The following is a 14,926-nucleotide window of genomic DNA, read 5'->3' on the forward strand; positions in this document are numbered from 1 at the left end:
TAGGCTACACAATATAGATGCATATGTAGCAAACATTACTTTTAATCACTGTATAATCTTGAGATGGTCATATTCTGAAGTGCTGGTGTGTTTTGTCATATTTGGAACATCTACTAATTGATACCAGATCTGGACTGCTATGTTTTGCATCTAACCCTTAATATGCTGTTTTACTTTCTACATGTGACTGAACTATTCCAGGGAAATAGTGTCCTCCTAAGTAAAGTAAACTGCATTCTTTTGAATGGAAAATGCAACCTTCAATGATATTGTGCTCTCATTGGTGGTTCCAAATTATAACAAACTAACAAGGTACATAGGTCAAAGATAGGCCTTCCTTCCAGAAACAATTACATTCTCCTACACACAGTCAGAATCCAGACACAAGACCTCACACAGTGCTGTTAGTGGTAATTCTTATCAGCCTTATTAACATTTTTACTGCTGACCTGAGTGAAGGTCAACCTTCAGCCTTTCAGCAGTAGGGATTATGAGCTCACCCCCACTAATGTTTTGGCTCAGAAATGGATTTTTTTTTTTCCTTTTTACTGTGAGTCCCTCAGATGTCCCCACTTCTTGGGATATGATTTTCATTGTGTTTTAGAGTGTACAGTATAGATTCCTTTGCAATGAAACTAAATAGGATATATGCTCCAGGAGTGCTCCTTCTGAACTCCAGCTGCTAATGGATGTTCAGTGCATTGTATCAGACATGACTTCATCCAAAATAAATGAAATGAATATAGTACAAACAAGACATTAGCACCAAGCATGGTCTACCCATCAGTTTCTGTAGGGCTGATACTACTTACAACTCCATTATGTAGATATAATATACATATATATGAATAAATACAATATATACATAAATATAATATAAATATATAATATATACATATATTATATATAACAAGCTTATAATAAATTTAAGCACTGGATTTTTGTAACAGAACAAACATGTATAGGGAAAAACAGTATTACTGCATGCTAAATAGATGACTAAAACAGAAATATCATATGATCTAATGCAAATATTTATAAACATATTTCATATTAGCTAATCTTTACTGCAGATCTCTCTGTAATATTTTTCACAGTATTCCATTAATATTAAGGCAATATTAATGACAAAAAGACTACTTTTAGTGGTACCAATATTTAACTTGTGATAACTGCAAAACCAACACAAACAAAGAGAAGATCAGAATAGTATTCCTTCATCTACCTGAAAAAACACTGTTTTCAAACAGTAAGGGGTAGATATAAAAGCTTCCATGAGTGCTCTTATTCTTCCTCAAATCAAAACATCTGCAAACACTATTTTACTAGGTAATATCCTTTTAATAAACCATGACTATACACCAGCTAGTCATTAACAACCATCAAACCTGGACACTTCGACAACCAAATCTGGGGCTTCTGCATTTTGAAAAGAAGGAAATTTTTAGCCGTAAGAAGATGGCTCCTGTGGAGTATCTATAGCAGTTCCAATAGTGAGAATAGCGAATACAAATTTACTTATAGTAACTTCATTTAGTATACTGTTTGGTATTGCACCTTTAAAAGGAAGTGAATTTACAATGACCTGAATTAGTTCTACTTGTAGTAGGAAAATGTTGCTAATGATACTGTCAGGAAGGTTTCTTCATTTTCTACTCTAAGAGCATGATTCCCTTGTTTCATGGCCTATATATCACAAACATGACAGATGGCACCAGCTGGCCCTGTACACTAAAAAGAAAGAGCTGTGAAAAGTTGCTATTGGGATATACAACAAACATACCTTGTGCTGCTTATTGCCTAAAACTATCTTCTGAAATTTGCTCCAAACACCAGAAAAACATGACAATTGAGTTCATACAATATAGTTTTGGACAATTGTCCATCAATTTCTCCTGACTTTGGAATCTTATCTAAGTCAGCTATTAAGTGAACCTAGCATCCATTACTTCACAGATACATTGTTCGATGCAGTTTATTAAGCCAGCAGAGAAATGACCGAACACCACATCTGCCTGAAGCAGATTTTCCAGTTTCCGTGAAGCCTACAGAGTTGTTAAATTCCAGAGCGGGCAACATAAACCATTGACCTTAGAGTTAAAATATTATAAAGGCAGTTTTAAGGGTAAATTGAACCACCATATTTATGTTCTTAGAATCCCTCTGAATTACAAGGAGCTAAAATATCCACTCTACTTTCACTTGAAGGAATTTGCATCCCAAACACAGCTTATGACTTCTGTATTTTAATTCCCTGAACTTCTTCAGTTGGAGGAAAAAAAAATAAAAAAAGAGGAAAAAAAAAATAATGTATCCCCTAAAAAAGTTATCAAGTTGGTAGTGAAGAAGTCTGAGAATGAAGTTTCACAAAAATGATTCAGAAACCAATGAAGTGATGTAACAGAAGGTAGTCCTTATCAAAAGTCCACTCACTGACAATTCAAAGTGTTTTGATTGTTTTGGTTTTCAGTAAACATCCAATTTATTAAAGGTCCACACATTTAGAAATGACTGTAAAGAGTGAAGATCTACACTCAGCTCTGTGATTTTTGAAGATATTCTCTATCTGTAAGGACTACCTGTTTGTACAATATGTACATGTATTTTAATACTTCTGATTTCTCTTAATTTCCAAGAGTTTAGAATATTTGATTTACCCACACCACTTTGAAGAATTTCAAATCAGTCTGTAATCCAGTACTCTGAGACAAAATTCTTTTACAAAATCCTTGTTACTTTTTAGAACCTATTGGTTTTAGAACCATATTATAGACCAGGACTGTTTTTTTTTGTCTGTTTTCCAAACAAGTGTTCAAAAGGGAGTTCATTACTGTAACCCATTGCTACAAAAGCACTATTTCTACCCTACCTAGCATCTCTGCAGGATGTTTCCAGTATCTTAAAATATTAACAATGATTACTCCATAATTTAACTTGGGAAATCATCAACTTGAGGAAATCAGTTTAACTGTCTGGTATTTAAGGAATTTTAAAACCACCTGGAAACCCACTCTTAATCTTTCAAAATTATGAATATGTGCTACTCATTAATATTTTCAAAGCAAATATGAAATGCAGCTGATATGTACAACCTGACTGAGGGTTCATGAATCTAGAAGGAAAAAACATGTATGCTCTGCTGAGCTAGTGCTCAGACTGCCTCTTTTGCCTCACAGAGCTGCTGCTATTGGCTGAAGCCTCAAGGGCAGGTCCCTCCAAGGGGACTTGAAGGCCTCATTATAGGTTTTTAATTAATTCCACCCTCCCCAAGCATCAGAATACTATGTGGGATGGGGGCAATGAGCTGCTTCTCATGGGGCTGGTAGGGCAGGATTGTGGCCAAGGCCCATCCCAGCACCCCTGCTGGGGGCAGCCCTAGTCCCATCACCAAGTGTCCCTGTGAGGCACCAAGGGAGGTGTTGAAATGGGTAGGGTACAGGGAGGCTGGGCCCTCATGGCCCTGACACTGAGTTTTTGCTGCTGTTACTGTGACACTGACCTTTCTGAATGCTTTGTTGTACTTTGGCTTTTCTTTCCAGGCACATAAAGTGTGCTTCAGACATCCTTTGTTTATTCTCTAGAGAGAAGCTCCATTCTCTATAGGGGTCTGCTCCTTCTTTTAAATTGCAATGAGTAACTATATTGACAAAGATAAAGGATGCTTTGTGAGCTGTTATTGAGCTCAGAACAAACACAGTTGTGGTCACAGCTAAAAAAGCCCTTATCTCTTACCACCTGCACAAATAGTTCTCAGATATGGATTGATTTTTATACTGAATGACATTTGAAATCCACCATGCTAATAAATATATATAGACAGCAACCATTAGCATGATGAAACAGAATCTAACACGCTTCGCTCCACTGCAGCATTTCTCTCGCACGTTTATCACTGAGGGACGGGCTTCAGGTCAGCCTGACACAGTTCAGAGCAGCAGAAACATTAAGAGATGAAATGGCTTACATAACCTAAGTGTAATTTAGTATCACAACCTGTTAGATCTTTTTATTCTTATTATTTGTAAACAGAAAAAAAAAAAAAATAATAATGTTGCTTTTCCATTTAAGTATGCATAGTTTTAAGAATGTAGAAACTGCACCACTTGTTTCTACTTTTCTGCCTTTCAAAAGAATAGAGTTACTGCAGGGCTTTTGCATTGCCAACTGTTAATCAATAATTATGACAAAATACCAAGCACTGCATCACCCTACAGTATTATTTATAAAGCAGAGTACTATCTGTTTAAGCCGGTAAAAATTTGACAATTGCATATTTCCTAGAGCTTATCCAGTTACCAACAATGGCTCATCTGCTTTTAAAAATATTACCTTCTCCTCCCTTTAAGACATAATTTTAGAGATATCTTTCACAAATGAATAAACTGATCTTTTGATCCTAGTATATCTTTCAAATAAATATTTTGTTTTAGTAAGTCTTTAAGTAAACAAATGGACAAACCAAAAAGCTCCTGGAAATGCCAAAAAACTAAATGACAAGAAAAAAAAATCACCTTTACGCTCTCTTAATCATTTCCAGTGAAATTTGAACAATATCTCCAGTTTGATATTTTCTTTATTTGATAGAGGGAAGCTACAAAACTTTCTGTAAAGAGAAAGCATCAATTTGTGGCTGTTCTGCACTAATGGCTTCCTAGGGACTAATAAAATAAGTTAGAGCCTAGTAAGAAGATTGATCTTTCATTCAGGATAACAATGAACCTTAGCTGCCAAGTCAAGTCAGACCCATTATTTTAAATGACAAGTCAAAAAGCTCAAAGCAGAAGTCACATATTTCCCATCAACCTAATATATTATCATACAAGAACATTTAAATTCCTCAGTCCTAGACAGAAGAAATTTGCATGTGGTGAAGCAGTCATGTACTTATTTAGTAAATTCCTCCTTCTGGCTACTAGTTCCACAAATATTGCTAGGGTTCACAAAGAAGCTTTGGGAAGGATGTTGACATAGCACTGCACAAGTCAAGAGATTTCAGATTCATGAAATGTGATACATCATGAAAACAGTGGAACCAGGTCAGACTGTACACCTCTCTTATTCAATTTCCTATCTCAAACAACAGATATAAAAGAGTAAGAACTGGCAAGACAATAGGATAATTCCACATTGCTCTTTCAGCATCTGGGACTTCCTGAGCTGGATAAGTCTATATGCCATTAGAAACTGTCAATGGATTTGTTTTCCAAGATTATCCATTATTTCCAAGATTTCCCTTGAAACCATATAAGATTTTGGCATCCACAGTATCCAGTTAGTTCCACAGGTCTGCTATACAATTGAAAAAACATTACTCCTTCTGCCTTTTGATCCTGACACCTGCTAGTTTCCTCTGATACCTCCTACTTCTTGTACTGGAAAAGAGACAATATATCCTTACTTCCTTCAGGACATTTACAGACCTCTTATTCACCTTTTCTCTAGCTCTAGTGTAATTAATGTTTAACCATATAGCCTCTATTACAGAACTCTAATCATTCTTTTTTGCTTTCTGTGGTGTATCAAAGTTGGGGGGACAAGAACTGTGCACAGTATTCAGGATATGGATGAAAGGATATGGATTTATACCATACATTTACCATTATAAAATTCTGTTTCTCTATGACTTTCCCAGTAATTCTTGTATTTGATTTGATTTTTGACAACAGCTAAGCCCTGAGATTACATGGAAGTATCCATTGCAAGATATCAATGTTTTGATGGATGATCAAATCACTTCTCCAAAAAACATATAAGGAAAATGCTTACAAAAGTGTGGGTAGGATTCTTCCACTTTAGTTAGGAATACTAGCAGCCAGATAGGAATTTGGATTTCAATTACCCAGGAAAATCACATTTGAGTGAGACAATAAGATTATAATGTTTAGAGTAAACTTCTTTATTAAATGCTATTAATTTACTTAAGTGAAGGAGACTCCCAAAAAAAGTAACATTGAAAATTTTTCACAAAGGCCTTCCATAAATAAGTTTTAAGAGTAGAAAAGCATGAAAGCTTCAAAATAGATGAATTCTAGGAAAACCAGAGGCAACAAAAGTTTGACACTACAAGCAGTAAGGTTCTGCACAACACTTCAGTTACTTCCCTGTTGCATTTATTCCCAGAACTGATCTGTTACTTGTTATACACACCTGCTTCATTTGCTTGGACTGCAGAGTAGAAAATTTTACACGTTTCAGCAAATAATTATCACAGGATAAAAACAAACATGTTGTATGGAACAGGCCTGTCAATATGTGAAGTACTCTTAGTATTAAATGATAGTAAATTGCATTAAAAATTGCTTGTAATTAGCAAAAAAAAAAAAAAAAATCAGCTCTATCAAAACTTCATCTGAGCTTATCCAACATTAAATAATTCTTTCTACAATGTTCATTACAACAAAATTTCTTGAGTTAAATTTATATGCCACATGGAATTTTTCATCAGTTTTCACAGAAAATGAAAAAAATAAAATAAAGTATTAACTTACATGGTAAAGACATCAATAACATCTCCTGCAACTCTTGTCATCTCAAAGTAGGTTTGCAGAATGTTGACAGTTCCTGAAAGTGCTTCATGTCCACAACCACAGAACAGCGCAACGCCAGCATACAGCAAGATGGTAGCAATCAAAGATGCATAGGGAATACCTCCCAGGCATTTGATGCAACATTCAAAGCACCCTACATGAAAAGAAAGTTGTACGTTAACATAACAAGTAAGGAAAAAAAAATAAAGAAAAAGAAAATAAAAAAACTTTTTCTTTTGAGAACTGCTTCTGTAAAGTGAAGAGAGATTTGATCAGATATAATAATCCATCATTTCAGAAAAATCTGTGAGAGGACAAATGTTAATTGAACTTCTGAGTTTTCTCAGTTGATACTTGACCTATTAAATGTAGAAGGCCAGCTGATTAACATGAAATTTTAAATAGTGAATTCCTTGTACAGTTTCATGTTTTTTCTCAGAGCAGATTAGTGTCAGTTCCAGGTTATTCCAATATTCACAATACAGCTGTTGGATTACTGAGGAGGTTCCTCAATAATAGGGAACCACAGAGAGTATCCTATCCAATTCCTTCCATCGCCATAGATTTACTCCATGTTTTTCATTTGCACATACCGACAACAGAATTTCTCCACCCCATAGCACCATTTTGAGGGTGTAACCAAGTGTTCACTTGCTGGAATACCTCACAATAATAGATGAAGATATGCACTCAAAAGGCACAGATTAAGAAACAGTTGTAGAAACTGAACTTTCTTGCCACTTATTTACCTTACTAAGTGAGGGCAATTGCTCTTGATTTATACCAGGACAACCCTTCCTCCAGCCATTGATCTCTAAACTGATGCTTAGTTCCACAACAAACCCTCTCCCCAGCATGCATGCTCAAGTTTCTGGCACTACTTTGCCTAGTTTGACAAGCAGCTTCACAAATGCAAAATCTCTACCAAATCTCTCCAGTTCCTTAACAACTTTTACATCCTGTAGAGCCCTTCTTATTACCTTCTGGAAGGACAGAAAAGACAAAAAGGAACCTGTGGCAGAGGTAGAGCAGACAGAATTGAGTAAACACTCGTTTATCATTTATCTAGTTCTTCCACAGGCCTACTGGCTACTTACTTAATGAGTAATTCTAGAGTTTGCAGTGTTGTCAAACCAACACAAAACTAAAGAAAAGCAATGAATCTTACAAACCAGATTTTAAAATGGATATCACGTATCATTCATAAACCACAAAAGGTAATGAGCTGTAGGTAACATTTGCTCCAATTCTTTTCTTTAAGCTGTTCAGAATGTGAAAATAGCTGTTTAATAACAGAACAAAAGAAATGCTGTTTTAACTAGCAAAATGCTTTTGAACCACCAGTACAGAATGTGACTCAGCTGTACCATGTATGTATATGTCTGTATGACAGTGACAGCCATTCAGAGCTCTGAACACCATATTCACAAGGTAGCTACAACACACAGAAATAATTGCTAGAAAAGATTTTTAAAATTGTATAGGGTTTTGATGCTTGTTTTCCTCTGGAAATAGAGGCACCAGTACTTTCAAACTTTTTACTCTGCAAAATGAGCCTATTTAACCTCATACAGTTCAGCATTTATACTTACTATTCTTAAATTTACCAATATTTTTCCTCAGGCAAAAATCTAGATCTGCTGGGACTATGTATTTCTACACAAATGATAGGAAGTAATTCAAAGTACCATTCTTCTTTGGTACTTGAAACAGGAAGAACTGCATTGATCTTTTTTTTTATTATGTCATTCCACAGAGAAAATGTAATAGTTTTTGACAAGACAAGGAATTTTATTTTAAGTGGATAATGTTGAACTCCAAATACCGGCTATTTTTAGCTACCAAAATTAATGTTTCATCGCATACATCCATTATCCAGTCAGAGAAGATCTCATAGGCAGCTACCTCAGCTCCTCTCAGTAGAATCTTTACTGTCTATTATTAGTAATACTCTTGGTATAGGTATATAAACTTCTGTTTTAAAAGGCTTGTAAAGTGTTCTTTACACAGTCTTTGTCTAGACAAATCTGTGTACTATGCTTACACTTTTTGTGTGTATGTGTGCAAGTATTCTAACGTACCTCCAAGTGCACCAGCCAAACTTAATTTGACCTCATCTGTTTATGTGATCTTTTTTCTACATTAAGGAAAGAAATGATTCAAACCTTGAGCAGAAGCAGAAGCTGTGATTGTGATTTGCTAATTATCCACACAAATCGCATCATCACAATCATTTACTTTCTTGTGCTTGAGTGATATGTGAACTCTTTCTCCTTAGTGCAGGATATATAACCGACAAATAATTTTCTTTCTATTTCTAATTCTTCTAAATTTTCTTTTATGTTTGCAAAACCTCCTTGTGAAAGTGCCAACAATAGTTAAAAGGGAAAAATGTATTGGAAAGCATTTTTTTTTTCTATGGGAAAACAGTAGCACAGTCATCACCACAACCTTCAAAGAATTACTTTGCAAACGAATTTAAGACTACCTTTTTAATTCTAAGTGCATGTATAGATTGTGACATTATTTCTGTTCACTATTATTTTCATTGAAAAGTGTGGGAAACTGTAGGTTATAGAGCATTTTAATAGTGCAATTAGTACAAAACAAACCAAACAAACAAACCAATGCACTCCCTCAACTCATATTGATAGTCTCTTGTTCTGAGTCATGGATAACAATGGCAGCTAAAACCTAACAAGGGCAACAGACTTTGTAATTTTTGTACACTACTTAAAATTAGCTATAATTTCATCCAGAACTGTCCCTTGTTTTTATTAACTATTCAAAATTCCAGTTACAATTACACATTGGAAAAAAAAAAAAAAAAAAAAAAGCTTTTGCTAGAGAAAAAAACCCAGACCAGTAAGATCATTAATAATCTATCACAGTATCACAGTACATTCTATATCAGAAGTATAAATTAGAATTGCATTTTCATCAGATGCCTTCAACATATTTGTTCAATTATATTCAAGGTAATTAAATCTCAAATGGATTGCTTAAATGGGTTCCAAATAATTCAGTTTTAATGCACAGTGGTACTAATATGAAATATGCTTCCCAGTCAAAAAGAAGAAATATTATTTCAAGAAGCCCACAATAGAATAACTGTGCTGTTCAAACAACTATATTTAGCAAATCCACCTGTCAGAGAGATCTATAATTTCTATGTTACCACCATCTGATATAACAAACTTCCAAAGACAAATTAAAGATGTATAATTGGGCTAAAAGATATTTAAAAGACAGTTTTCAACTAATATTAAAGACACACCTAAATTTAGTAAACATGGTTTTAATTCCTACCAAGCACACAGCATGGCAATTTACACAGCAAGCAATAAAAGGTACTTTCTTTCTCCTAGATTAGGAGTGACATATATGCCATTACTTCTCCCAGAGATAACAAACATGTTTCTGTTGTGTTCCATCCTCCTGAACTATACTGAAATCTGAAAAAAAAATGACTGCCTCTCTTCCTGGGAAACTGATACAGATTTGGATATGGGTAATATATATACATAGTTCTATCATAATTTTCAACATGGAATAGAAATAAATTTTTATATATATATATATATTTATACATACACACACATTGAATTTAATATATCTACAAAAGTAAATAGGGATTAACAAGTACATACTGAGCCCCCCACCTCTCAACCCCCTCCCAGAGGACTGTGTTCAGCTCTGGGGCCCCTGACACAAGAAGGACATGGAAGTATTAGAATGAGTTCAGAGGAGAGCCACAAAGATGATCAAGGGGCTGGAGAACCTCTCCTGCAAAAACAGGCTGATAGAGTTGGGGTCATACAGCCTGGAGAAGAGAAGACTCCAGGGAGACCTTAGAGCAGCCTTCCAGTACCTAAAGGGGGCCTTACAGGAAGGCTGGAGAGGGACACTGTCACGGAGGGTAGTGGTGGGACAAAGGGTAATGGCTTTAAACTGAAAAGAAGGTAGATTTAGATTAGGTACTCTGTCACACTAGCCTGTACTCCTTCATCAGGCAAGATTTTTCAAGAATAAATACCTTGTTGGCTTTCTCTGTGGCACCAAAATACTCTGATAAAGTATCCTAAAAAATGATGAGAATTACTAGATACCAAAATGTCAACAAAAGAGAAGGCTACATGATTTGCCCTTCTTAGCAGAACACAGATCTAAGCTATTGTGATAGCAGAGAATCAATGATTTGGCAGTAGAGGTTCATCATGAGTCATGACCAAAGGCCTAGATTTCATGTAGTGAAGATGCATTTGAAGGTTTAGCTGGGTAACATCACAAAGAGCCACTCTCTGCACCTCTTCTACTACACAAGTCTTGGCAACATGGGAAAGCTGTCTTGAATTGACTGGAACTACATGTTTAAAGCAAAATGCCTTATCAACCTTGCTAGTCAAACTGGAATTTAGCCTTTCTTTTCATCACTTTTTTTTTTCATATTATTTGACAGGTAAATGATCATCCTACATGCTGTATGCTTCCTTTAAGGTACTAGTGCCACCTTTCCCAACCCTGTCATTTGTAATTGTAACAAAGAACTTAAATAAGTGAAAGCTCCTGGCTGCACATCTCACAGCTTGTCAAGGAAATTGGCTCAGTTACCACTTAGGTGCCTACACAAACCTCCATTTGGTAAGGTATTGAGAATGTGCTTGACTGTAAACATGTGGCCTGTCTCATAAACTTAAAATCAAATTAACACTATAACTTCAATAAAAGACAGAATAGGAGACAAATATCTGACAGATATCAGAATAGGAGACAGACAGATATATATCACAACTATGTCCAAATAGAATGACCTCATCCTTGAATAAATTGTTCTTTCTAGTAATCACCTATGAAAACACTTAAAGTCCACAAATATAAGTGACAATAAACAGTACTAGTTTGTAAGTGTTTTTATGCCAATGACTTTTTTTTTCTTTCTTTTTAAACTTATTGGAATGACAAGCCCCTATAAAATACTTCCCATCTCCTTGTCCTTTTATCCAACTGCCACCATCTTTGCTGCTTTTCCTTAAGCCTATTTATATTATTTGACAGTTGTATTATACAAGTAGCTGCAAAATCTAATAAGAATGAGAACCTGGCTGCTCTATATAAAGAATAATTATAAAAGTGGACACAAACTGGACATTTCCTAACATATTTAACACACTAGGACACTTCCATTATTACCAGGTACTTACCAGCTAATGAAAACTGTTGTGTAGCTCAGAGCTCACCTATGATCTGAACTGTGCTTTGAAATTGTCTTGTTTCTATTTTTCAGAGAAGGAACAGGAGTGACTCCCATTCTTTATTCAGTGCCCGGAGTTGTAATGGAAAAAATTGAGGCCTAAAAAAAACTAACCTTAATTTTGTTTTTCCAAAATATCAAAATCAAGTCTCTGCCTCTGTTTCCTTCCAGCTTTTTCAGGCAGCCAGCTCAAGTTTTAATAATGCCTTGAAGACTACAGGCAATTTCAGTGGTGGCTCTATGGTAGACTTTTTGCTTGAGGGACAATATGTGTTTGAATGATGGAATGGTTCTAGAATGATACTGTTTTATAGTGACAATATTAATGATGTTGAAATCACAGCTCAACAGAATTTATTCTTAATGTTGACTGCTGATGGTTTAGCAGAATGGCGTAGGGATCTGTACATGCTTCAGAATATTTTTTTCTTTTTTTCATTATTTTTTTTATACCTGGACAAATGCATTTTGCAGTGTGAACTAACGCAAAATTTCCAGAGAAAGTACTAATTCAAATTTTTGATGCAAATACATATAAAAACATATTCACTCACACCTTTGAATTAATCTATGAACATAAATGAAGACTCATATTTATGGGACACTGACAATTGTGACAATATACAAAAAACTGGGTTTTAATTAGCTGTTATATACTCTTCAGTACATTAGGTTTATTGCTGTTTAATGAGTCAAATCTTAATCTAACAGTTCATAAGCATTAAAGTTATGGACACAGAGCAGTCCCCTCCTGAAACACAAGCCCATAGGGTATAACATGCTCAATCTTTGTTATTTTTAAAAAATACTACTGCTTGAGCTAACACACAATTGTCAGCTTCAAAATCACTCTAAAGCTAAAGGGAATGAAGGAAAGTAATTCCTCAAAATACGATACAAACAATTTGGTCCAATTTTCACACTAACAAAGTTTCACACTAACAAAATATAGCAATTAAAATGCTTTGCCCATTACATTTACTTTTTATATCATGTAATTTAGATTTGTGTGGTGAATAAATTGGTTATTAATAAATAAGTTAAAAACTTGTTATATGTATCAGTAATGCATAGATGATGACTGAAACTATTGTAGATGCCTATAACCATGTTTTTGATCTGCTGGAAACAATAACGATTTGTAAGAGAACTGATTTTATATAACATTAAGAATTGTATTCTCATTATAAAGTGAATGGCAATGTTATGGAACACAAAACTAGAAAATAAGTATTCTTTTCATCCCTCTCACTTAGAGTTCATAGAACTAATTCCACCTCCTCATCCCTGAACAAAGGTATTTCTCCCAAATGGAAAACTACTATGTAGCATGTACTGAAATGTGTGATTCTGCACTATTTTTTCCTCATTCACAAATAGGCTGAGTTCCACTGGGCTTTAAGCAACTTTTTTTTTTTTTTTTTTAGCTCATTATCCAAATCTTGCAATCCAGAGAACATTCTTCCATGAATTTTCTGTGCATTCATCTGTTTAAGTAGAACATTATATAAACTTTCAGTGGTATTCATAAATTACAACTTTTAGAGAAGGTAACATCCCCTTTCTTTCAGGTGGTGGAACAGAGGAACAAATAGGGTAATTAGCAAATAACTTTTCATGGTAGTCCTCATGATAGTATCATAGAATGGCTCTGAGTTGGAAGGGACCTTAAAGATCATCTAACTCCAACCACGCTGCCATAGGAAGGGATGCCACCCACTAGATCAGGTCGGCTAAGGCCCCATCCAGCCTGTCCAGGTATGGGGATAGCTTGAATATGATTTTTCAGAGTACTTACATTTATATAAGACCTTTATGTGATCAAAGCACACTTTACTGATGTCATTTACAGTTGTACATGCTTAACATTCAGAAATAATGAAAATGCAATTAGAGGATTTGTGAATACTTTGTTCTCAGCAGCTGTTCAGGACATAGAGGAAATAAGTATATAAGGACAATATCAAATATTCAGCTGCTTTAAATGATCTCTAATTCTTTATAAACTTTTCCACTACTAAATCTGATAGTGCACGTAGGTTTTGCAGTTGTTAGCTGATAGCAGTGAAATGCTGCATCTCTGAAATACTGAGCTCTTGGATGTGGTAGTGAGTGAAAATTTCTTTCATCTGGCATCACATAGACCTTGCTTTTTATTCCACATCATGTGCAATTTCTGATCCTATATCCTCCTATTTTCCATTGTTCTTATCTCAAAATCGTCTTTTTGACTTTATCTGCTCCCTTTACCTGCAGACTGTCTCCACCCTACTTTCATCCCTTTGAACACATATTTGCCTGAGAAACAACCATAACAGATAATCGTGCTCATTCTCTGCAAAGCTGAGAGAGAGCAGGATCATCTGCTCTGTGGGATGAGTGGTGGAAATGCAGCTTCATCTCCCTCTTCTCCCCCCAGCCTTTGTTCTACCTACCTAATTCCATCACTCCTCTCCAAGGCATTGAGATACTCCTCAATGAAACATGCACACACAGTTTGTATTTATTATCCAAAAGGACAGAATAATGTCAACTAAAACAGAAAAAAAAAAAAAAAAAAAAAAAAGTAGAAATAAAAAATAGAAAGCTCCTGTCTGAAATTTTGAATATTCTGAACATTTAGGTCTGGCAATAAAACTACAGTCTTTTAATGGAAGCATTAGGTAACTTTATATATGACTGTCATTTCAACACCTCAAGAAAAAAATAAATAAATAAATAAAAAGATGAAGGAATAGACAATGATGGGACAGACAAATGTCAACCTTCTGTGTTGTCTGAATAATCCAGTCATGACCTGACCATTTTTAAGGACAACAGTTCCATAAAACTAATGAATGCCATCTTGTCTATTTTTCAGAGTAAGTATGTGAAAATGTGTGAAACTTTGAATGTGTGTTACAGTCCTCTATATGACAAATAATTCTTTAATCCCATTTAACACAAACTTTTGAATCTATCAATAAACAGTTTTGCAGACAAATAAAACACAGAAATCAAAGTGTAATTAATTTAGAATAAACAATTTAAAGGTATGATTTACTCAATACAAATTTATCCATTCACTTTTTTTCAGTTATAACAACTATAACCATACAGGTCATAACCAAAGTCTCTAATGATCATATTAACCTCAAAAAAAAATCAC

The 14,926-nt window shown here is 34.8% G+C and overlaps 1 protein-coding gene across 1 annotated transcript in view; it reads right to left on the reverse strand.

The window, feature by feature from the left end:
* GPM6A (glycoprotein M6A) overlaps nt 1-14,926 on the reverse strand; it is a 109,934-nt gene that overhangs the window by 34,464 nt on the left and 60,544 nt on the right. The window contains exon 2 of the mRNA XM_084516593.1: nt 6,489-6,681. Within this exon, the coding sequence (XP_084372719.1) occupies nt 6,489-6,681 (193 nt within the window). The remainder of the gene's footprint in view (nt 1-6,488; nt 6,682-14,926) is intronic.

The sequence above is a fragment of the Aythya ferina genome (assembly GCF_964211825.1).
Source record: "Aythya ferina genome assembly, chromosome: 4".
Taxonomy (NCBI): domain Eukaryota; kingdom Metazoa; phylum Chordata; class Aves; order Anseriformes; family Anatidae; genus Aythya; species Aythya ferina.